Source organism: Nyctereutes procyonoides, unplaced genomic scaffold (assembly GCF_905146905.1).
Source record: "Nyctereutes procyonoides isolate TBG_1078 unplaced genomic scaffold, NYPRO_anot_genome, whole genome shotgun sequence".
NCBI classification, from domain to species: domain Eukaryota; kingdom Metazoa; phylum Chordata; class Mammalia; order Carnivora; family Canidae; genus Nyctereutes; species Nyctereutes procyonoides.
The window spans coordinates 21,350,171-21,375,370 of NW_026575051.1; the positions used below are offsets into that span (position 1 = coordinate 21,350,171).

Sequence of the window (25,200 nt, forward strand, 5' to 3'; positions counted from 1 at the left end):
AAAGTGAAAATCCAAAAGATTTAGGATTTCCTTCACTCAGTGGGGACCTTGAGGAAGCTGCGGTCACTCCATTCCTCTTTTTCGTGGCCTGCGGGCATCACCAGAAAGTCCGTTCTTCCTGTCTTGAATGAAATACACTCAGTTCCTAATGTGGCATTTCAGAGGTTCCATTTTATTCTGCGTATCTAGAACCACTTCGTTACAGGAGCCTTCACTAAGCCACTTTCATTCCTAGGTGATAAAATAAACCACACTTTATTTTTTGTTTTTACTGGGGATGATTCTTGGAGTAAGATGAAAGTCTCTCTCCTTTGTACATGAAACATTTCCTGTTCTTAGAGATCTGTCAAGAGCTAGCTGTTTGTTTTCCTATAAAGTTTCTGGCTTTGATAACGATTTTTTTTTATGTAGTGACTTTTAAAATGATTTGTTTCTAATTGCTGACTGTTTTTGATGTTCTGATAAAATTAACTCTCCACCTCTAGTGATCTAAATGAGAAATATGCGGTTTCATCATGTGAAAAGCTGGATGAAGGGGCAAAAAAAAGAATAACTATTTAACACAAAAAAGAACAGCCAGATGAGAGATAAAGAGTGATGATTAGGAAGACAGTTGTAACTAATGAGTTGAAATAATGCTTTTTACAGGAAAACTAAAGAAACTGTCGATCTTGAAGGTGGATCAGAACAGACTCACACAGTTGCCTGAAGCAGTTGGGGACTGTGAAAGCCTCACTGAGTTAGTTCTTACAGAAAACCAGCTCCTGGTGAGTGTGGGCTGCGCATTCAAATGGATATGTAGGGTGGGGGTTCCGTATCATAAAGACATTTTAGAGTAGATTCTACTTACTCATAATTGGGGTAGACTACATGGACATGTTCTTATGTTACGTCTAAAAAAGGGACTTCAGAGCAAATGCATGACAAAAGGATGATTGGCTTTTTACTTGCATGAGTGAAGAGAATGGTGGTCAGGCTCCCCTCACAGGGGTCTCCAGTGAGGGGTAGGGAGGAGCGAGCCATTGTCAGTGGCTGTGCCCATGCCTCAATCATGGTGTCCAAGAACCACTGGAGGAAATGTTCTCTCAAGGTTCTTCGAGCAAATAGAGAAGGGGAGAAAATGGTGTTTGGCCGCGAAAAGCCTTGGTGAGACTCAGGGGTGGGGATGAGTGCTCTTGGCGAGGTTGGGCGTGGAACTGAGATCTACCCCACCCTAGAGATTGGACACCGAGGTGGCTGCAGCCATGCTTGGGCCGGGCTTCCCCATCCTCCTGAGGGCAAGGCTTTGGCGTCCACCACCTGCTGGGGGGGTGGTGCAGGTGAGCAGGGTGACAGCAGATCTCTGTTGCTCCTTCCTTCCTGCTTTCTCTGCTTGCATCAGGCCTTCACTGATCATGTCATCTTCTCCTCCTCCTCTCTTTGTGTCTTGTAGCAGCTGTGTTTGCTTCAGCTTACTTTCTTAACTTTCTCTTTCATTTTGTCACTGTATTTCGTACCCTACTTTCCCTACTCCTTTTTCCTCTTCTCTTTTCTCCTCCTTTATAAAAAGAACAAGCAATGCTCTTGAGGTGGAAAGAGCAGAAAAAGACAGCACGAATGGGTTGGACACAGGGCTGGTGTGGGAGCTCAACACCTCTCTCCTCAGGCAGCTCGGGTGGCCTCCTTTGGTAGTAGAAGTGCTCAAATCTTCTGGTCCTAGTTTATAGTTTTAGGCTTACAGATAGTAATCATAGCAATTGTAAGCATAACATTCAACCCTGGCTTCCAGCCAGGTGTTGAAGCTATCCGCTCTACAAGGGCCCTGCCTGGTTCCTAGGGTACTCTGAGCACCCCATCTCCTAGCCCTGCTCACCTTGCTCCTGTCCCCAGGCCTCACAGCACTCCTGCTCAGGATTCTGATCCTCTCCAACCCCCCAGCCTTCTGGCTTCAAGTCATCCAAGCCATTCTTCCAGGATGGTTCTCAAAGTGTAGGCAATGAAGGGGTGAATCTTGAGGTGCACATTCTTACTTATATTGAAGATATATATATATATTATTATTATATTACCTTTACCTTTTTCCTGGGTGTTTTTCTGTTTCCAGGTCTGTGCCTTTGATTTCATTTCATTGAAACATTCTTGTTTTAACAGGAATGGAAAATATTTAATTCTGCATCTTCCAAGTGAGCTTTGACCTATCTGATATTCAGAAAGAACTATTATATCTCTTCCTGGATGAGATGATATTCTTTAAATCCTTGAAAAGATCTGTTTTACTGTGAGTCATATTTAAAAAATGTATTAAAATAATAATTAAAATGTTATTTTAACAGACCTTACCTAAGAGCATTGGAAAACTTAAGAAGTTGAGCAACTTGAATGCAGACAGAAATAAATTAGTGTCTTTACCAAAAGAGGTATGTGTTTTAAAAAAACAATAATAATCATAAAGAAATAATAGCATACAAGGGATTAAAAATGTCATATGTTTTAAAAGACTTAATGCAGTATTTTTTAAATGTTATGTACTTTCATTTGTGAGCATAGAGATGGTTGGAGGAATTAGATCAAAGAACGACCATCAATAACATTAAAGACAGTAGGTGGGTCCAGATGACTGAGCATTGTAAGGTGAATTGATAGGATTTTAAGTGGGAGAAAGAAAGAGTTTGATATCTCTGGCTTGACATACAGAGAACTATTGACAGGAATAGGTAATTTGGGAATTTGGCAGAGGAAGTGGAAAACATTGGGTCTAACTGAGTTTAATGTGAAATTAAATGATTTCTGAAGCCGTTGGGATTATAAAAGTGGATCTTGATGCAACCCTTTTAGTGGGCAGAGATTGATAGTGGGCAGTGTTTGTGTCTGGGGGTAGTGAATGAACTCTTTGCAAAGGTATTCATATAAAGGAAAGTGAATGGGAAGCAATAGCCAGATTATTATTTTTTTTTTTTTTGAGAGATTTTATTTATTCATGAGAGACACAGAGAGAGATTGAGGCATAGACAGAGGGAGAAGCAGGCTCCATCTAGGGTGTGGGACTCCATCCCGGGACTCCAGGATCACACCCTGAGCCTATGGGCAGACACTTAACCGCTGAGCCAGTCAGGTGTCCCTGATAGCCAGATTCGGAGGATTTTTTTTTTTTTTTTTTTTTGTCAGTGGTCTAACCAGGAGAAGAGACCATCACCATGCTTTGTGGGGAGTAGTTGTGCAGATGTAGAGACACTTCAGTTCTGGTGAGGGAATTGCTGAAAACAAAAAAGGAAACTCAGAGCAGATTAAACAAGGAAGCATGTGTGATATTGTAGCATGATGTTTAACAAAGAAGGCTTACCTTCTATTTGGAACTGGGCTGGGCGATGGGTAGTTGATTTTTTTGTTAGCTATTAGCCTGAAACTCAGATGAGCTGCCTTTCTTCCTTCCATCAAATCTTGTTGAGCCCTTATCTCCTTTGCCAGGCTTCTCATGAAGGTGTGATATCATGTGATATGGTCTCTGGCTAGGTGCAATGTCCTCCTATCTCTGTTTTGACCCTTTCCTACATCTCTCTTAGGATAAATTTCAAACTACCATCCCACCATCCAGAACATGGTGGGGAGGGGTCTTATTTTCCTAGGGCCCTTCTGAGAGTGTCTGAGCTTTGCCTGGTTTCTCTCTCTTTTTCCTCATCTTGGTGCTGTACCCTCCATGTTCCAGTTTTCTGCCTGGGCAAGACTGCCAATATTCCCAAGGGGAAGCATGGTGAGGGGGTATTTGTCATAAATATGGCCATGTTCTGACCTACTGTTACTCTGAGCACTGGCACTTAAGTAAAGCTGTTCCCTGAAGAAAGACTTCAGTACACCTCTGCTAAACGGGAGCACAAGTAAGAGATTCTGCTAATCAGAACATTTCGGTTCTGGTCTCACAGTGATAAACCAAAACAGCTGATATCCTGAATATTGATGTTACTCTTGTTGAATGGGTAGCAGACTGGACACATAGACACATGCACAGAGAAGTAGGAAGGATTTATTAGTTTCTGTCTCAATGCCACATACTGTACTCGGCACTGTCATGTTTGTGCACTCACTGAGCCCTCATGACAACTTTTTGAGGCCGTAAGGGAGATTTCCCCATTTTCCAGATGAGGCAGCTGAGGCCAGTGGAAAGCCTTCCTTAGCAGGCTTCACAAAGCTAGCAGTCAGTAGGATGGACCCCAGAGATGTGTCCAGACAGCCTGCTCACTGCTCTCCCATAGGCCAAGAAAAGCATAGCCACTCAGGCCACAGAGACTCAGTCCAGCCTTTTCAGGTGTGGCCCTGAGTTAAGTCAGGACCTTGAGTTGGTAAAGAAAGGAGGTCAAACTCTCTGGTTTGAACATGTTAGGAAATTAATACACTTTAGAAACATTTTCAAGGTTAGCACTGAAGAGAGGGCTTGGAAGTTGGGTGTCTGTCCCCAGTACATTTCCCCACTCAGCCCATCTTTCCTTCCCTCTTTCTGAGTCTCTGGCAAAGGAATACATTCTAGGCACAACTTTAAGATTTTATTTGTGTAAAATTACTGCCATCATTTCAGTGTCTGTCATCTTGACATCTTAAGAGAAGGAAACTTGTCCTTAGGGTTCAGAGGGTTATGCTTACCACGTGCTGTGTGTTCGTGTATATTTAATAGAACAGTATTTCATAACATGGAAAGTGAACATGGTGTGTAAATAGTTCTAGCATCAAAGCATCGTAGTTAGCCATCTGTTCTCTGTGAAATTGTGACTGGTTTTGTGGCAGATAGAGTTTTGTAAATGAATAAAGTCTGTGCCCTTTCTCTCAGTTGTGAGGTGAAGCAGAGAATGTTGAAGTTTTTAGGAACTGGCTATTTTCTAGCACGCCTTCACTCACACACGTTACCTCCCAGAGTGGGAAAATGCCCCGAGCACATGTCCCTAATTCTGCTGCGGGTTACAGTTTGGTGACCCAGTAGAAATGGTGGAGTGCTTGCTGGTGACCATTGGGGCTGAGCAGCCGACCATCTCAGGCCTCCTGACCTCCAAGTGTGTCCTGTTGGTCTGCGCACCACTGCTCTGCCATGAGTCTCTGTGCAGTGGGTATGATAGGCCTTGTGACCATGTGTGCGTGTACGTGTGTGTGTGTGTAATTGGGGGAGTGGGGCTGGGCCTAGTAACTATGTGTGTCTGCACTTGCTCTGCCTCCAAGCTTGAAACCATTTGATCATATCCTGCACTTTTCCTTGATTGGATTCTGCACTTGGAAAACTCTACTACTCTCTCTCTTGAGTAATTAAGTTGCATGCATGACACATCTAAGCTGAAATGCTGGCCAGTTCAATATATATGCCAAAAATCCATAATTGTATTAATTACTATTGGTTTGGTGTGCCATGTAGTTCTTCCTATTTTTTTGTCTTTCTTTAATTTGATACTATTGTATATCATCAGTTTTAGAGCACATCTCCTTAGTCGATGGCAGTATTTATTTGTTGTTGTTGTTCCCCCCTTCCAAATGAGGGGGAAAGTTTGTACTGTGTGGGTCACAATATAGATTGTTTGTGTTTTGTGGTGTTACTTCATAGTAAACATTTGCAAATCAATGAATGTCTCTTGTTTTCTTAATTGTTAGCTGCTTGGAAATTTAGAAAAGTCAGGTAAACTTGTTATCTTGTAAGTATTGTTCAGATCACAGTGCATTTCTAACTTCCATTTTGCTTCTTAAATGCATGAAGATTTCAAATCACCTGACTGCTTTGTGTGTTCTTCATTGTAAAATATTGGACATTTCTCTTCTAAACTCAGTTTTTGTTTTTTTTTTTTTTTTTTTTCTAAATGACTGCATGGCCTGGAACCTTATTTTGTTATGTGTTTGTCAGATTTGTTCAGATTATTCTCTCTCAAAAGAATGCTTTTCTGTGAATTACATTTTAAGTTATTCAGAAATTCCAAAAGGCATAACATGGCAGCTCATCTGTCTTCACTAAATTCCGGTTTGTCAGCACAATTCTCTAATGGAAAGGCTAGATTTGCTTTATTTGCTACACGTGGCATGCTTCTGATTTTTCAAGCAACTTATTTGTGTCTTTTATTTCTCATCCTGTTGTGTAAGTATGTATGCTTCTGGGAAAAGAAGACTCCCTAAAAAACTCATGTTTTTGGTGGAGGGAAGAATTAAGAAGAGACTGCATTGTGTGATACGTGGACAGACAGGGAGTTGGTTTATGTGTGGTGGTAGGTGTGATGAAAGGGAGGCATCAACTTTGTAATATTCCCCAGCCAAATATTACCTTTAAACAATCTGCACCATCTAAAGAGATTCTGGCTGGAAGAAATTGAGCATGTGTTCAACTTTAGAGGCCAGTCTTTTGTCTCCATTAAGTCAAAATGACCATCTGTGATCCCACCTATCCAGTCGAATAAGATAAAATTTATAGATTATTCATCAAAGCTTCTTTTTGTTTTTGTTTTTTAAATGAGGCACTCTGTAAATGTTAGTTACCCATAAATAATAATTGTGATTTTCAAAAGTGTCTGTGGTGATAGAGAATTCGCTTTGTCAATAGCTTTCAGTCTTATTATAATTTAATTTAGTGTAAACTTCCATCATATTTTAAAATGGATTATTAATAAAAGAGATCAAATAAAGCCTAAAAATAGTAAAATAAAATATAGTTGGCTGTTGGATTTCAAAATGGAGAAGGCATTCCTAAACTTGAGAGGGGAAATAAGTTGGAAAAAAAGAAAAAACAGTTGATAGATTTGCCTGTGTAAAAATTAGATTTCTGATCTTCAAGAAGCCTGGGGACCAGGTGACACAACACTATAGATGAGAGAGGTTTCTTCTTACTCTACCTGAAATCCTTCCAAGGCATTGAGAAAAAGATGTTCCCACTAGACAGAAGTAGACAAAAATTAAAGCAAAGAACCTACCACAATAAATAATAAGTGATTCAGAGAAGAAAAAAATAGAAATGGCTATTGATGTAAAGAAAATTTAGCTCCATCAGTATTCACAGAAATGTTAAGGAAGCTTTTTGACCTATCAAATTGTCAAGATAAAAAAAAATGATAACAGATGTTGGTGAGGGCACGGGAAAATGCATATTATCATGGGAGTATAAATTATTACGTCTTCTCTGAAAGAGAACATGGAAATATTGAAACCTTTGAAAGTGTTCATACCCTTTGGATTCTGCAATGCCACTTCTAGGCCTTCATCCTAGGAACACGGTTGTGGTATACATGAAAACCAAGCACAAGAATATTTTTCATGTGTATGTAGGAGCAGCTAACAAGTACATGGATTGGGGCAGCTAACACGTGCCAGGCACTGTGTGCTTTCCTGCATATTCGTGTCTCATCTTAGCAACAGTTCTGTGAGGTGTAGATAAGTCGTTATCAACTTCCAAGATACCGTGAAACCCAGATTCAGCTGAAGTAACTTGCCCAAGATCACACAGGAAAGAAATGGCAGAACCAATTAGCAGCAGCATGTAATGTGGGAGATTTGTGAAGTGATAGTTATGTGGTCAACAAAAGTCCTTTTAGAAACAATGACATGGGAGGATGTTCCTGATGTTATATGTAAGCAGAGGTGCTAAAGATCATAGAGTTGGTCCTAATTTCATTGAAGTGTACATGTATAATCACAAATGCATGGCAGTAATACTGAAAGATTGTACTTCAGAATGTTAATACCCATTATCCCTTTGCGGTAGGATTTGGCCTGAGTTACTTTTTTCGTTGTGCTTTTATGCATGTGTATATATAGTTTTTATTTTCCAGTCAATGTAACTTACTGTTTTATAATTAGAGATGAAGAATGCCATAGCTAATTAATGGATATTTCAATGTCAGTGGCCCAACAATTCAGGAAGTCCCAAGCCACATAATTTCCAAAATATTTATGAAATAGGAACATTTGAATAATATACCATAGATGATGATGATGGGAAATGCAAAAAGTCTTTGGTTTCTAAAATTACGCACCATATTATTACAGCTCAAATTGTTATTTTGACCAGATTTTGCATCTTGTACATTTTCCTTTCTGCCACAGCGAAATGTGGGTTTCATTCTGTTACATAGAATATTAAAAGGCAGATACTGAAGGAGAATGAAAGTTTCTTCACACTTGGAGCAGGCGTTCAAAAAGTGGAATCTAGGTAGACAAAGATGACTAATACAGGCTTTCTCTTTGGATCACTGAATGTGCTTATGTCATCTAGAGTAATGTTACCTGCAGGCAATTCATACCTAGTGCAGCTGACCTGACCTAACATTTGCTCAGTGACCTTGAGATGGGTTAAATCAGGTCCAAACAGTAGGAAAGGAAGGTATCATCTGTAATGAAGAGACACAACCCAGTGAAACAAAGATTCTCAGCTAACATTCTGTAGCTCTCCAAGTCCAGCCCCTTGTATTCTGGGAAGGTGCTATTATGTGGTTTAAGGAAGTTTAAAAATATCAGCTTCCTACATAACTGGTAATAAGTTATTTAAACAGTGACTCTGCTTCCCAGAATTTCTAAGTGATACAGGCATTTTATCCTGATGATCACTAAAGGACCCTGTAAACTCTGCCTCCTGAACCTGAGAAAGCAGAAATGTACATGAACTATATGTAAAATATACAACTGAACTGATACCAGTGCTTCACTAGCAGTAAAGTCACAGTGTATTTATCCCTAGTATTTAGCACAGTGATATTTTGTCATTTTGTCACTGTGATGCATTGGCAGGGAGAGATTTTTTAAGCTCAGGTGTGTTGTGGGAAGAGCTCACCAATGTCAGCACAGTTCCAACAACACAGCAGGCACACAAGTGTTGACTGCACTTGTCATTTGGACCCGGGACTTTCACTTCTTGAAAAGAAGACAGTAACTCACACTGGTTTTCCAGCCACATTTATCAGGTTCTATGATAGGTGACAAATCGTATTTGTGGTTTCATTTAATTTAATCTTGATTGTTACTTTAGGTTAAAGTAGCTTATTCAAACCCACAAAACACGACCGAGCCTCAGTTCCAGCCCAGGTCTCTGTGATCTCAGAGCATCCACTCCAGGACACCACATTCCTCTCTGGTGTCTATGAAGAACTGTGCCTTTTGAGTTATGGTTTTTATGCTTAATAATCTTTCCTTAAAGCCAAAGGCTCATGCCATGCCTTCCTGGCTAATTTGGAAAGACGTTTCTGCGACTTTTTTTGCTTGGGACAGTGCATGCCTCTGAGGGTGATGAAGGCATCCCCAGCACACTGGGCAATAACACTTGGTCTTTGTTGGCATTGTTTCATTGTTTTCCTAAACCCTTGACAATAGAGATCAGCAGGTCACTCGGCCTGCTGTGACAACCCAGAGCCCAGAGTGCCTAGGAGACTCTTGAATGCAATTGCTTTCTACCTCTTGAGATCTCAAATGGATTCAAGATTAGAATGGTAAAGGAAAAAGAAAAAATAAGTAAATTAGACTGTAAGCACAGTAGATAGCCACACAGCCCTTTGAGAGTTCACATTATTTCCCCCTCCCCCAAAACTTAAGGGGTGTTTACTTGACCAGAACTTATGTTGCTCCAACAGCTATTAGAGCAACATAGAGCAAATGGTGTCACCCATTTTAATTAGTTGGTTAATTTTTTTAATGATAATATATGTACATGATCAAATTGAAAATGTTCACATGGTATAGTCTTGAGGCCCCAAAACAGATATGGTACAGGTGGCTGGAGCAGGGGGTAGCTTCACGACAAAGTGTCCACAATTATGATGCAGTCTCTGCTCATAAACACCCTCCAGTAGCTTATTTTACCATTGTGAGGGTTGTGTATGTGAATCACTACTTTGACCTTCCTGGAGTACAGATAAACCTTATGTCTTCAAAGCCAGGCCAGGTTGGTAAGGTTAAGGAGCTGTCCAGCCTTAGCCACATGCTGACCTGGAGGACCTTTCACATGGCACACAGCGCCCCCCTCCCCAGAACCCAGAGCCCAGTGCTGATACCCCTTCACATAGGTCATAGGGAGTTCCGCTCCATAAGATGCTTGGAGATTTCTTCCCATGAAGAAAGATCTTTGAAGAAGATCTTTGTTGGGATCATCTCAGTTTATCAGAGAAGATCTAATCATGTCAATCCTCAAAAGATTCAAAGTTTTGATTCCTTGCATGATATTTCTGGACATCTGAGTAAAACTATGATTCCTTTCCTCAAGGGAGGGAAGAAAGCCAAGCCCTCAAAGATCCTGTTGCAAATCTCTTTTAGGACATGCTACTTGGGCCCTATATTTATAAAACCTAAGAGAGGTCACTGTAGTGATTCTTAATAGAAAAAAAAAAAGAATATTGTGGTTTTCATTGCTACACATAGAAGCAGATATTAACTTCAAGGAGCAGCCTTTCACTAGTAAGTAAGTAAACATAAGTGTATAAACATCTAATGAGAAAAGTTGGTAGGTGAGAGGATGGTTACTGTTATTACTGTGCATCCTGGTTAGATGTACAAACTCAGTAAAACAATCTGTCACAGGGTTTGTATGAATCATAATTATGAAAGAAACACAGAGAGCAGTGAATCAGTGGGTATGAGGTATGAGGAAGACTTGATGGTATAAAGGATGTTTAGGTAATTTTGGACAATTGACAAGATTTAGAAGGACAGAAAAAAGAAGTAAGACACAGTGGGACCAAAATGTTATATTTTAGAGGACAATGAATGCACCTGCTGGGATGGGAAATGTGAATACTAAGAAATAATGGGGACAATCTAAAAGCCTTTCTACCTATCTGGATTTTCCGTTTTAGACAAATGTTAGTTTGTGTTTTCTTCTATGTTTATTTTTCTTTTACATCAATTATGGTTAAATACTGGGGTTAAATATATTATCTCAAGTCTTTATATTAGCTCCTAAGGGAAAATATAATATTGTACATGAAGGTAATTATGTAGCAATTTCATAAATATGCTTTTTAATATAGATACATATATTAAACACATGTATACAAAGAAAAGGGCATAAAATGTATTCAGATATCATTGGAAGATACAAGTCTCCTGCCCCTCTTCAAGTGGGAAGCTATGGAGTATTTTTCCATGTGTCAGAGAGACATCAATAGGTTCCTTCATAAGCCTTTTTTTGCAGTCACTCTGGGTCAGGATAGTGAGTACTGGAAGAATGTAGTACTGTATGGAGTCCTGCAGAATGTTGTGTCTGAGATCGAGTGATTTTTTTCCACCCCCTTGGTTCAGCTTTCCTGACCATAGAAACCGTAGCCAGTTTGTTCAAGAGAATGATTCAGGTCTTTTGTGTTTATGTTCTTTTTTGAAGACCAGGCTCATATAAAACTTAATTACCTTTGAATCATTTACTTTAAAAATAAATAAATAGTAATCAAATTTTGTGTGGATGCAGGTATTGATTTGCTTCTACCAGCATAAGTTTTACCAGATTGATGTATGTATTTACTGAATTCAGTTTTTACTAAAATATTGTTGATTTTGCATTTGTCAAAGGAAAATGAATAATGAATTTACCAAGTTAGATTGTGAATGACCAAAAGCAATGAAAAGATGTATGGTGGAAATTAATGTACTATATTGTCTATCTGGTAACTCTTTTTCTTCTTCTTTTTTCTGTTTGTTTTTTTTTTTTTTTTTCTGTTTTTTGTTTTTTGAAATGAACTAGAACCCTGGGAACATGATTTAATATAAATGGGCAGGTCTTCCCAGGGGTGTGTGTGTATCATCCTTGGCCATATTTGTGAAATTTAGAATTCTTAATCTACCATATTGCCAAATAACATTTGTCTGGACCTGGCTAGCTTAGTTTACATATTTAAAAGATACAGTTGCATTAGATAGCAGTGAAAAATGACTTGCTTTTCAGAATGAGATTTTTAGACTTACCATTTATTTTCTTGATTTAATTTAGAATATTTACGTTTAATTTTTTGCAGAGATTTTTGTTAACTTATTGGACTACTTAGTGTTTTGTATGATTTAAATTAACCATAGTTGGTCTTAGTGCAACTTAAAATCATATGATATCATTTTATGCGTCCTTCTCATGCCATTTGACAAGATACTCCAGTCCCACCATCATCTTCCACAAAAACCTGGAAAAAGGACATATTTTCTTTCTCATTGTAGATTGGTGGGTGCTGCAGCCTCACTGTGTTCTGTGTACGTGATAATAGACTAACTCGGCTACCTGCGGAGGTGTCACAGGCCACAGAGCTTCATGTCCTGGATGTGGCAGGGAACAGGTAAGCATGTTTGGGTTTGCTTTCTTTGAGGGAAAAAACCAAATGTTCATTCACCCCAACCTTTGCCATGCGTCTTTGCTATCTTGCCTTTGTTCCATCTTAAAGAATATGTACCAATTAGTCAAATGAGCAAGGGCCCAGGAAGTTGTTAATCTGAGAGCAGGAGTGATGGATCTGGATGGAGTGGAAGAGGTTAGGAATGACCTAAGTGCAGGACACTTTGCCATTTGAAGTAGATGCTTCTACAGAAATGCTTCCCAGAACAGCAGTATAGTGATGTAAGAGAAACAGTGCTGCCTGAGAGCTGGGTTTTACCTTAGCTTTTATAGCTAGCTTTCATAAGTCATCTTGAACCTTTGAGTTTCCTCATCTGAAGGATGAGCTTGAACGAGTTTGAACTAGATTTTAAGCAGAGGTCTTGATGTGCTCTGCTGGTGATTTGGAACCACTTGAAGTTGTAAACAAAATTGTATTCAGGGACACTTTTCTGTCACAGGGATCCCCAGCTAATGTCAGAATCACTAAGTGATCATAATCTGTAATAAAGTGAAGAGCCCCCGATGGTATCCGCCAAGGTCATAGCGGTGCCATTTCTCAAGTTCTGAAGTCAGAGGCAATGGTGGACTGCCCCTAGCTTTCTGGAATATGCCTTCTCTTCACCTGTGCAGAAAATAGACCTGTTTCAGCCAGTCTGAACTTTTTGTCACCTCAGATGGCATATGTACTTTCTCCTGAGCCCAGACCAGCTATTTTTTCTACCTGGGACCCTCTTCTCTGGCTCCCGCTTTTAACTCTCATCACTCATGCTTTCATTTTCTGTGGGGAGCCTTCTTTGTGTGGAGCCTGCTTTTTTGAATTACCCCTACCATAGCACTCAAAGCACCATATGATAATTGCCAGCTTATGTGTGTGTAACTGTCTAAATCTAAAGTTGCCTGAAGTCAGATGTGGCATCTGTGCCACTGGACCATTTATCCCCACAGAGTGCCTGGCACATGATAAAAGCCTGGTAAATATTTGTGGCCTGAATGACAATGTTAAAAATGTTAGTTTTGCAGAGTGAACAGTAGGCCACTTCGAAATGCCTTATATCACAGGCTACATCGCAAAAGGAATTTAAAAAATGCTTTTGAGTGTTATACAGTTAAATATGATCAATGATTTTAAATGAGAGCTAGCAGCAGTTGGGAAGAGTGTTTGGGGGATTGTGGGCTAAGTGCTGATTAGCTGGTCACTTAGGTCAGGCACAAGCCACCATTTTTCATTCTGGCTAATGGATAGTAGGTAGTGGTGCTAAGAAATAGCAGGACTCAGCAGGCCTCAGGAAAAGCTCACCATTTTCAAGTGAAGGGTTTCAGGACATCTTGATAGATTTTTAAGACCTTGATATATTTTAAGACCTACTGGAAACTCAGGATTAATTTGTATTGAATGTTGACTTTCTGCTGGACTGAGTCTCATGTGCAGCATAGGGCTTGGGAAGAATGGTTCTACCCTGAACTCCAGCAGTAAAAACTCTGTGACTCCAAACCTTTCTGGATTCTTGCCACACTGGTGAGCATGAATTTATATCACTAATTCTTGAGCAGAAAGATGGCTCTGATGCCTGAAAACTGTTTTTCACATGAGTGAAGCCTCTATTCTCTAGTTCTCAGGAGGGAAAGTTAAATTTTTATTATGCTTGGGCTGGGGTGGAAAAAAACCCATTAAAAAGTAGAGTCACATAGCTGTCATCTGAGTCAGTTATATGTGTCATTTAGTCCATGTATATACAGATTCATAACCAAATTTTAAACTTAGTAGTAATATTTAATTACTACTTATTTAAAGTATTAGTGTAGAAACCAATAAAAGGCTATAATGTCAGCTTTTTAGCTTGCAGAAGTGGTACACCATGGGAAATCATACCACATACAACAGAAGTTTTTGCCTCTTCTCTCAAGCGTATAAAAATAGCAAATGGCACAGAAAGACTACATGTTAGTTTCCACAAATTTTTTTTGACAAGTTTGATAGGGTAGCTAGAAAATTCCACTTGGAAACTATCAAATCTTGTGGTACAGTAACAGAGAAGATGTCTTTTATTATCAGCTACCCTTAGACACAGAATCCATTTCCTTAATTCTTAACTCTTTCCCACAGGAATATCCACCAGCTACACAATATCTAGTATTTGAGGATCTTTGAGGAAGAGTAGTACCAAATCCTAGAAATAGTGGCTGTCAATGTGGAAATAGTTTGCACTTTTGAATTTTACAATCCAAAAATTTAAATTTAAAAATATTAAAACATATTACCTCATAGCTGTTAGAGTAGCTGTTATCAAAAAGATGAGAGATAATAAGTGTTGGCAAGGATGTGGAGACAGGGCAACCTTGTGCCCTGCTGGTAGAAATGTAAATTGGTGCAGCCACTAGGGAAAACAGTGTGGAGTTTCCTCAAAAAATTAAAAATATAATCTACCATATGCTGTAGCGATCCCACTTCTGGTGTATCGCCAAAGGAAGTGAGAACAGGATATTGGAGAGAGATCTGCACTCCCTTGTTCACTACAGCATTTTTCACAGTAGCCAAGATCTGGAAAGAGCCTAAACATCATCAGTAGATGAATGGATAAAGAAGATGTGGTGTGATGTATATAGTGGAATATTCAGCCACGAGAAAGAAGAAAATCATGTTATTTATAACAAAATGTTGAGGGCATTACGCAAAGTGAAATAAGCCAGACAGGAAAAGACACATCCTATATGATCTCATATGTGAAATTCAGGAAAGTCAAATTCCTAGACAGAGAGAGTAAAATGGTGGTCACCAGGGGCTAGGAGTAGAAGAAAGAGGAGGGTATTGCTTAGTGGGTATAAATTTCCAGTTATAAGATGAATAAGCTCTGGGCACCTAATGTATATATAGCATGGTGACTATAGGTAGAAATACTGCCTTATATTCTTGAAAGTTGTTGAAAGAATAGATCTTAAATGTTCTCAACACACACACACACACACACACACACACACATGCCCCCAAAATGGTGATTATGTGATTGTATGGATGTATTAACTCTACTATAGTAGTCACTTGGGAATATATGAATATATCAAATCATCGCAGATACACCTTAGAGTTATACAGTGTTACATGGAAGTTATAGCTCAAACTGAGAAAAACTATTAAAAGACAAAGCTCAACATAGCAGTGTAGCTAATACTGTGGGATAGTAAGCAGTTACAGAGTAAGATCATTACTGTGTAGTGACACAGGAGGCCCATAGTACCGAGTAAAAAGAGCAACTGTTGGGCAGTACATAACACTCTAATTTTCATTTTTGTTTTTATTTTTTTTTAAGATTTTACTTATTTATTCATGAGAGAGCGAGCGAGCGCGAGAGAGGCAGAGACACAGGCAGAGGGAGAAGCAGGCTCCATGCAAGGAGCCTGACGTGGGACTCGATCCCAGGTCTCCAGGATCACAACCTGGGCTTGCAGGCGACGCTAAACCACTGAGCCACCCAGGCTGCCCCTCATTTTTGCTTTTAAAACAATATATCTACATGGTACAACAAAACATTAATAATCATTCCCCTAAGGGAAGAGTGGAAGCTTCAGGTTACAGGGGGTTTTCCCTTTAAAAATACCAAAGTATTGCTTAAATTTCCCCACTGATTATATTCTCTCTATATATCTTTAAACAGTTTTGAAAACTTTGTTTAAAACTAAAAAATTCCAGTAGGAGATAAAAGATGAAATATTCAGTTGTAAGAAACATGCAACTATAGGTTAAGTCAGTATTACATTCATCAGTAACAACCCCACATGTAGTTGTTAAATAAACTTGACAGTGTAGTCACTAAGTAGTCCAGGAGGTAGAGAAGGTCACTTCAGGGTAGTTGGTCATGGATTTAACTGGAAATGAGACACTCGGCTCATGGTGTGGTTATTCATTTGCTGTAGTCCCTGTACCACTGATGTAAATAGTAACCGCAGGCTTTTTATTTTGAGGGGATGTGGTCCTAAATAAAACATAGAGATGCAAGATATGTACAAATAGGGCTGTGGTTTTTGTGTTGATTCTGCAGTGTACAGAAGGGACCAAACAAAATGAACTGAAAATGTATTCTTAACTCTTCTGAAAAGCAGGAATATATATATATATGTATAATACACACACACACACACACACACACACACACACTTTTACCTGGGATGGTTCACTCAAGAGAAACAGAGGAGTATGTGTGTCTTTTCTGCCCCCCAGGCAGCAGTGAATCAGTGAGAGGGTTAGCTCAGCCTGCAGAATCTCTGTGTACAGACAGGGCAGGGAACAGAGCTTTTTTTTTTTTTTTTTTTTTTTGCTTTTTTGTCTTTGACACTATTGGAACACCCCTTCATGGGACACTTAGTCAACAAACTTGTATGGTGTGTGCTCAGCTGGCAACAGCTATGTTCAAGCTGGCACTTTATAGGGAAACTGGTGTTCTAGACAAGTCACTAATCTTATATGACTTGATAGAATGTGCTTATAAAATCTGTTGTCATAGAGTCTAGTAATTTAACTTTTACCATATGATTTGTTATCCTTAGAAGCTGTTATTTATTATTGATGCTCTGTGTAGCCTTTTACTTATGCCTTTGCTTTAGCACTTAGCTGCAAAGCCAGTTACTCTTCTGAGAAGGTACAATGATTGTGTTTGAGTATTTGTGTTCTGTGCCACTTTTCAAATCTTAATATTTTTTTCTTCGCTCATGGTTAAAAAATCCAGAGATACTGACTATAGATTTCTTGCCTAAGACCCTGAAACTTTAAACATTTTAAAAAGAAATAGGAATAGATTTCAAGGGAATTATCATTTTGTTCAATAAAATGAAAAAGAATTTAAAGTACTTGAAGCTTTCACAGTGTGTTAGGATATCCTTTCAAAAAATCCCTCTCACCAGGCCTGGAAAATACACATCTGTGTCTTTAACTTCCTTGCATTTGAGTGAATGTGTGACAGCCTTTGGGCAGAGGCAGGCAGGAATAATTTGTTGTATAAGCATAAGAGATTTCACTTTCTATCTCTCTCAAAGACCCAACACCTCAGAATAGGAAAGGGAGCTGTAAAGCCTCTACTTCCTCACATCCCTTGGGCGTCCTTCATGGTGTGAGCCCATCACTGTCCTCAGTAGATTCTGGGATTTAAAAATACTTATTTCTCACTCGGTTTGGCCCTAATTGCAAAGTACTATACAATACACAGAGGCTTTTTAAGGGTACTTTAACATATACAGATCTCATGGATGCGTTGACTTTGGAACCTAACTCCCCTATAAGGTACAATTCTACTGATTCAATACTGCACACAGACATATGTGTGGGAGGGGCCAGTCTTTGCTGGGCTAATTTTTAGGAAAAGAAAATATTTTGTCATCTCCATAACTAGCATATTGGAAGTATTTTGTAAAACACTTTAATTTGTCTTGTGAAAAGTTTGTTAATGCATTTGTTGTTAACACTCTCCATGCACTCTTTGATAATTCTTACTTGATCTGTTAAAGTAACTTAACATTCTGTGCTTACATTTTACTTAGATTAGTTTAATAACATTGGAGTACAACTTCTCTTCGTATTCCCTACATAGAGTTAGAATCGATTTTCATAAGCCTGTCAATTCAGGATGGCATCTATGTCTGATAATGCAGTATTGATCTCTTGGTAAGATGAATGGGTAGGTCTCCCGCATGTGTTAAACTGGAGATAGGTGTGCAAGTCCATAAAAGAAAGAGCCCCAGCAACACATGCTGCCATATGATTTTTTCTTACGGAAGTCACAGGCCAGGGATTTCTTTTAAGAAAATGTGCTTCATCTTGTGGCTCCATGGAATGTGGTCGGCTCATGATGTCTAACTTGTGAAGTCACTGCTGAGATTGTAATTTAATGCATGCATCCATCCTTAGAGTAAACATACTTGATAAAATACAATCTTAGGTTCATTAAACCTTAAATTCCTGGTATCCGCAGAGTAGTGCATGAGTAGACATGTATAAAGTGTTGGGTTTTGCTATAGAAGTCTTTTCACCCCCCAGACCTGTTAGCATTTTGGGCCAGGTAATCCTTTGGTGGGGGCTATCCTATGCAACCTCCCTGGTCTCTGCCCACTAGATGCCAATAACACCTCCCAAAAATGTCTACCAACGTTGTCAGATGTGCTCAGGGCAGAAGCATTAACATAACCTTTGGCAAGTACTGGTCTTTGTTAACTAGAGTTAACTGGGTACAGCCACTCCATCTGTAATGTGTGCAAACATAAAATTAATCTTTAGGTGTCACATTACAAGTTTTAAAGTGTTTTAATATATATATGATCTCATTTGAAACTGAAACAATGTGTGGACATTAATTATCACATAGTCTGGGGAAGTGGGAGCTTTTAGAAACTAGAAGATACAAGTTTAAAATGGATACCTAAAATAATCTCCTTAGAGAAAGAGAATGCAGTGCATGAAGAAAATTTTTTTGATCTTTATTATCACTGCCACTGAAATGCTTTAGCACCCCAGGCATCTCCTTCGGCTCTTCCTGATTTGCCAAGTGCAGTTGGAAACAGGTCCTCGTCGTCGTCCGTGAGGCTGTTGCCACTGACTCAGTAAGGACACCTACTTCTAGGTCCTTCCCCAGTCACACTGGCTTTTTTTTTCTTCTTTAAATGGAAACCTCCTAGTGCAAGGCTGAATCATGTGCTCTGTAATGCCCTCATGTTTTGCCCTGTGGCCAGAGGTGCTAATGAGAAAGTTGACAGCAGAAGAGGGAAGCATGGTGACCCACTGAGGAGTCTGCTCACAAAGATTACACCTTGGATCTTACTATAAACACAGCATCTGGGATCCCTGGGTGGCGCAACGGTTTGGCGCCTGCCTTTGGCCCAGGGCGCGATCCTGGAGACCCGGGATCGAATCCCACGTCGGGCTCCTGGTGCATGGAGCCTGCTTCTCCCTCTGCCTGTGTCTCTGCCTCTCTCTCTCTCTCTGTGACTATCATAAATAAATAAAATAAAAAAAAATATATAAACACAGCATCTTGTTCCATGTTGAATCCAATCCCAGGAAGTTCTTTGTCATTCTTTTTTTTTTTTCCTGTCTGTATTGATAGGATTTGATATAATTGTAAAATCTGAGACCTTGATGTCTCCTTTTGTTTTAAATTAGGCTGTTACATCTCCCTTTATCCCTGACTGCCTTGAAGCTGAAGGCTTTATGGTTGTCTGACAACCAGTCCCAGCCTCTGCTCACATTCCAGACGGACACAGACCATACCACTGGAGAGAAGATTTTGACCTGTGTCTTACTTCCTCAGCTGCCTTCTGAACCCACTTGCCAAGGTGAAATTAAGAACAATACTTACATGGCTATGAGAATTAGTAGGAGCTAATACCTATCCATAAGACTGCTTGGTCACACATGTGTCTGTGATTTGTCTAATGTGCCCCTACAGCCAGCCTGGGTGAGGTCATTGTGGGTCTCCTCTGGGAAGGTACGTACCTCTGCACCTTCATAGAAAAAGTACCCCTCATACCTACATGCATATCATATCTGAAATTCCTTAAACAGCCTTTTGGGTTTGAGTTATCGCTAAGGCTGGAATTACAAGTACTCTTTAAAAAGTTGACAGAGGGGATCCCTGGGTGGTGCAGCGGTTTAGCGCCTGCCTTTGGCCCAGGGCGCGATCCTGGAGACCCGGGATCGAATCCCACGTCAGGCTCCTGGTGCATGGAGCCTGCTTCTCCCTCTGCCTATGTCTCTGCCTCTCTCTCTCTCTCTCTCTGACTATCATAAATAAATAAAAATTAGAAAAAAAATCCTTAAAAAAATAAAAAAAATAAAAAGTTGACAGAGTCCCATAAAATCCAAACTGATGGTTTAGATTTTGATAAATGACTGATTAATATATTGAACACAACTGACAATTTTTTTTTAAGATTTATTTTAGAGAGAAGCACGAATGGGAGGGGCAGAGGGAGAGAGAATCTCAAGCAGACTCCCTACTAAGCACAGAGCCTAACTGAGGCTCCATCTTATGACCCTAAGACCATGACCTGAGCCAAAATCAATGCTTAACCAACTGAGCCACCCAGGCACCCCCACTGACAAACAGTTTTTAAGCCAATCTGTTATTTTAAGTCATTGTACCTTTGTTTTGTAAATTATGTGTGGTTTTTAAAAATATTCACACTAACATTAAATTGCTATTAGAAATATTTGCTGAGAGCCAGTTTTGCTAAAAGAGAACTAGAGTGTTCTGGGAGAACAGGAGCCTCCTACATGGAAGGGCCCCCCTCAGCAACCTTTGCCAATCCCAGCTTTGTTAGAGGAGCTTTTAAGACCCCAAGGGAAAAACAGCAGAATGTGTTACCAAGGAAAGTACTAGTGTCCAATATGTGCAGCCACATCAGTGTCATGAGAAAGGTTTTTTTGTTTTGTCTTTTAAGTAGGTTCCACACCCAAGGTGGGGCTTGAACTCATGACCCTGAGATCAAGACCTGAGCTGAGATCGAGTCGGACACAGCCGACTGAGCCACCCAGGTGCCCCTCATGAGAAAGTTTTTAAAGTTAGTGTATAGAAAAGAATTGTGAAAAAGGATTCTATAAATTATGATGACATTTTGTAATGAAATACTAAACATTAACACCTATTTTATATGATCTCAAGTAGAATCATTGAAAAGAAAGGTTAACCCCATCTCAGACTTTCTTTTTGTTTTAAATTTTTTGAAATACTAGATAGCATTTAAGTGAATACCTTAGGTAAAGTACCTGTGAAGGTGCAGGGGTATGTACCAGTCACACAAACCCGAGTTCCAAGCTGCTGTGGTCTTTTTCGTGACAGAGAACCTGCCTCGCTGTGGGGCACTGGAGAGCTTGGTGAGCGATGTCCCCGACGAGGCCTGGAATGAGCGTGCGGTGAACAGAGTCAGTGCAATCCGATTTTTGGAAGATGAGAGAGATGATGAAGACAATGAAACGGTATGGAATTGGAGATTGTTGGCCTCCCTAGAAATTCAAAATTTAAAAGCCTTCCAAGATCGAGAGTGGCACCTAATATGGATTTCTTTTAATATTGAATTGTCTGTTTTCTGCTTTGCCTTCATCATGTAGGAATTTTTTTTAGAAGACAAAACGAGGTATGTCTAGGTACTAATTCACCAAATGTATATAAAGCAAATGGAACTTTTGGGTTCTTTGGCTTGAATAGTTTATACTCTTGTTCTTTACTTGTGATAGTGGCCCTTCTCACCTCCAGTAAACTGATTAGGAATTTGTTCTGTTTCTGTTGTTGTAGGTGAGTGAAGTCTCTTCCTCACCTCCATTTAGAGGTGTACGGCATTGACTCCATTCACACTTCACAGTGTGACTTGGCTTGCCTTTTGCAGAGCTGTACTTCTCTCTTTCCTTCATGGATCATTCTTCTCTTCACCCTCAGGCAGAGTGCTTGTGATGTTAGCTAGGTTCAGTTACAAGTTTTCATCCAAACATCAGGAATAGATTTGAAAGTACTACTTAGCCTTACTCCATCCACACTTTAAAACATGCCTCTTGGACTGCTGATGTCTCCAGGAGTCAGTGACAACTCTTGAAATCTTACTACAAGTTGACTTTGGCTTCTTAAACTCCTTGCACTAATTGAAATTTTCATAAGCAGAGCTTAGAGGGAGTACCCGCAGCCCCCAAAGGAAAGAGAGGCTTTTAAATGATTGCCCATGGTCTTTGTGATTCCAGCTGTCACCCAGTGGGATTTTCCCAGTTTACGGTAGGGGAGTGCAGAATAGGAGTTAGGCAGGAAAAATGACTTCAGGAGAAATGAGTGCTCAGTGCTTACCAGGTGGCTTGCCTGATGGTGAGGATTTCACCAGTTCCTTCAGTGCTTCAAAAGCGCCCTTGCAGTGTCATGTTAACCTACCTGAAGCTCCTCCTGAATCTCCTGGTCAGGCCATTTACAAGACATAAATGCCATCTTATGAGCCAGAGAGCTTGTGTCATGTCAAATAATACAGCTGTTTGAAGATTGCCCCTACCCTGTCACTTCACTTCCAGCACGGTGGCCTCTGCAGAGAATGTGAACTCTGTGCAGTAGGTAATATGAATAACACACCCAGCAGCAAAGTAAGAAAAGAAGCCCTTCTCTCTGGCTTCCCTTTTCCTTCCAGAGCCGTGCCTCCAGGGTTGAAGGAAGCCAGAACCACTTGGGGTAGTAGTAGGCCATCGTAGTGATTTTATTTTTTATTTTATTTTTTAAGATTTTATTTATTTATTCGTGAGAGACACAGAGAGGGATAGAGGCAGAGACACAGGCAGAGGGAGAAGCAGGCTCCATGCAGGGAGCCCGATGCGGAACTCGATCCTGGATGTCCAGGATCATGCCCTGGGCTGAAGGTGGCGCTAAACCACTGAGCCCCCCGGGCTGCTCCATTGCAGTGATTTTAGATTAGAATACCCAACCCCCCAATCATTTTCTTTCTCCACACCCCACTTCAGCAATCTTAAAAATCTTCTTTTCCTTGGGGATCCCTGGGTGGCTCAGCGGTGTAGCATCTGTCTTCCGGCCAGGGTGTGATCTTGGAGCCCCAGGATCAAGTCCCACATCGGGCTCCCTGCATGGAGCCTGCTTCTCCCTCTGCCTGTGTGTCTCTCTCTCTCTCTCTCTGTCTCTCATAAATAAATAAAATCTGTTTTTAATAAAAATCTTCTTTTCCTTGTCCTTCACGGAACTTTATTTTTATCTTACACTAATCGTACATTTTACGAAGCATTCCTTTATTCTGAAAGTGACCCCTCTGTGCGGAGTAGGTAGGTTACGCAGGGCAGCTGCATGTTCCGTTACCTGCCAGGGAGCAGCAGGTAAGCGCGCAGAGCTGCAGGGGCTGCGCTCGGGCCACTCCCAGCTCCTGCGACCCCCCACCCCAAGCAGCCTTTGTCCCCGAGCGTCCCCCGCCCTGGAGCTCGCTAGAAAGAGTTCCTGCACGAAACCCAGACACTCACCGCCCTGCTTGTTTTCAGAGGACGCTCCTGCGGAGGGCCACCCCGCACCCAGGAGAGCTGAAGAACATGAAAAAGACGGTGGAGAATTTGCGGAACGACATGAATGCTGCTAAAGGACTGGATTCGAACAAAAACGAGGTCAACCACGCCATTGACCGAGTGACCACTTCTGTATAGAACCTCACCTCCGAATTTTACCTCCCGTGTCTCCCCCTGCTGTCCAGACGCCCCCGTCCGCCGGCCCGGCCGCGAGCCTGGCGCGGCCTCGGCCTTCCCGGAACGCGGGCACCTGCGCGTGGCTGCCCCGGGCCGGGCCGCGCGCTGGGCCCTGCTCACCCACGGAAGTGCCTTATGGGGCCCCTCCGCCCGCTGGGTGCCGCCTTGTCCCCCGACCTCCAGTCCTTCGTCCGGAGTAGAATACACTACTGAAAACAGCTGACCTTTGCTTCTGTCTTATGTTGGGGTGAGGGAGCGCAGGAAGGGGAAATGTGTTTAACCTCCTCCCCCACCCCCATAAAGTGCTGGGACATTTTGAGCTCAAGTTCTCTTGGACCTACTGATGAGACAGTGTTTTATGTACGGGGAAAAATTGATTCTTTAAAAAAAAAAACTTTTTGGCAGCTCAGATAGTGTACATTTAAAAATTTTGTATAGGTATTTCATAGCAAAAAAAAATGTGTATTTCTTTTTTTGTTATTTTATCTTGGAAACGGTACATATTTTAGTATTTGTGCAGACAAAAAAAAAAAAAGCAACAGTCCTAAAGTATTTGTTATCCTTGTACCATCCACTTGTGCCTTACTGTATCATGAGTAATGTCAAACCAGTTGTACACAGTGGCATCCTTGAGCAGTGAGATGAGAAACTACGAGTGTGGAACTTTTAAAGCGAGTTGGATTTTAACCAGTAATGTACATGGTGGATTTGTTTTTAACCAAAAAGAAGAGTTATCACCAATTTGTACATTTTATGAGTTGATTTTTTTTTGTAAAAAAAGAAAGAAAAAAGAAAAAAAGGATGAACCAAAGGATTAGACTGCTAATACTTCATTTCTTACACTTTAACTCTTTTATGAGTGAGTCTCTTATAATGAGTGCAGTGTCTGATTGTACCTGCTTGGAAGGTATATGCCATTTGTAAAATAAAATAGAGCAGAAAAGCACAACAGGAGAAAACTGGTATAGAAATTCAATTGATAAATGAATTATATACTGCAAAAGAAAGTATGATTTTTATTGAAGAAAGCTTTAAAAGTTTTATATTGATATAAAACCACAATAAAGCAAAATAACCATATTAGAAATGTTTGCTATCTTTGTTAAGTGCAATTTAATTTGTAAATAGAGTTTGAATCAAAGTATAACAAATCCTTGCTTCAAGTTTTAATTTTAAATCTGCTAATTTAAGGGGCATGGGGGTATGTTTTGGTGTTTCTGTTGATTTCTTTCCTTTTTTTTTTTTTTTTTTGTATAATGTCATAAAAGAGAAATGAAAAGTGCCAGTCACTATGTGGTATCTAGGAAAATCATGATATTGTTGGTTTTTTGTTTTCTCTCTGTGAAATAAAATCACCCTGGAATTAACCATAAAACTTTTTAAAATTAATTATCACCTTGTATGTTCAGATGGTGGCAAGTTAGCTGATTCTTTGACAATGCGCTCCCATCCATTAAATATCTAAACTACTGGTCAGTTTTGAGTTAATTGCTTGCCCTTTTGCCACACAGCACAGACCCCAGAAGTGCCTTCCTTTCTGGTTAATGACTTCGGGTTGTGGCCGCCTGGCCAATTGGACTCCATAGAAACCTGCTTTCAACCAACCAAATATGACAACTTTTATTCCTGCTATGCATTTACTTACTGGGTTCACTTTGCTTTTTAAGTTGTGTGTGTGTGTGTTTAATCAATTTATTGAGTTGGCACTACCATGACAAGTAAGTGGGTTTTGGCTAGTCAGTTTGACACC

The 25,200-nt window shown here is 40.2% G+C and overlaps 1 protein-coding gene across 3 annotated transcripts in view; it reads left to right on the top strand.

Moving 5' to 3' along the window:
* Positions 1 to 24,870, top strand: part of LRRC1 (leucine rich repeat containing 1) — a 129,642-nt gene extending 104,772 nt beyond the window's left edge. For 2 of the 3 annotated variants that reach the window (XM_055330819.1, XM_055330820.1), the window contains exons 9-14: positions 649 to 767; positions 2,313 to 2,396; positions 12,112 to 12,227; positions 19,407 to 19,579; positions 21,085 to 21,221; positions 23,253 to 24,870. In XM_055330819.1, the coding sequence (XP_055186794.1) occupies positions 649 to 767; positions 2,313 to 2,396; positions 12,112 to 12,227; positions 19,407 to 19,579; positions 21,085 to 21,221; positions 23,253 to 23,411 (788 nt within the window). In that variant the 3' untranslated portion in view covers positions 23,412 to 24,870. The remainder of the gene's footprint in view (positions 1 to 648; positions 768 to 2,312; positions 2,397 to 12,111; positions 12,228 to 19,406; positions 19,580 to 21,084; positions 21,222 to 23,252) is intronic. The other variant, XM_055330821.1, reaches the window with a different exon arrangement.
* The last annotated feature ends 330 nt before the right edge of the window (positions 24,871 to 25,200 follow it).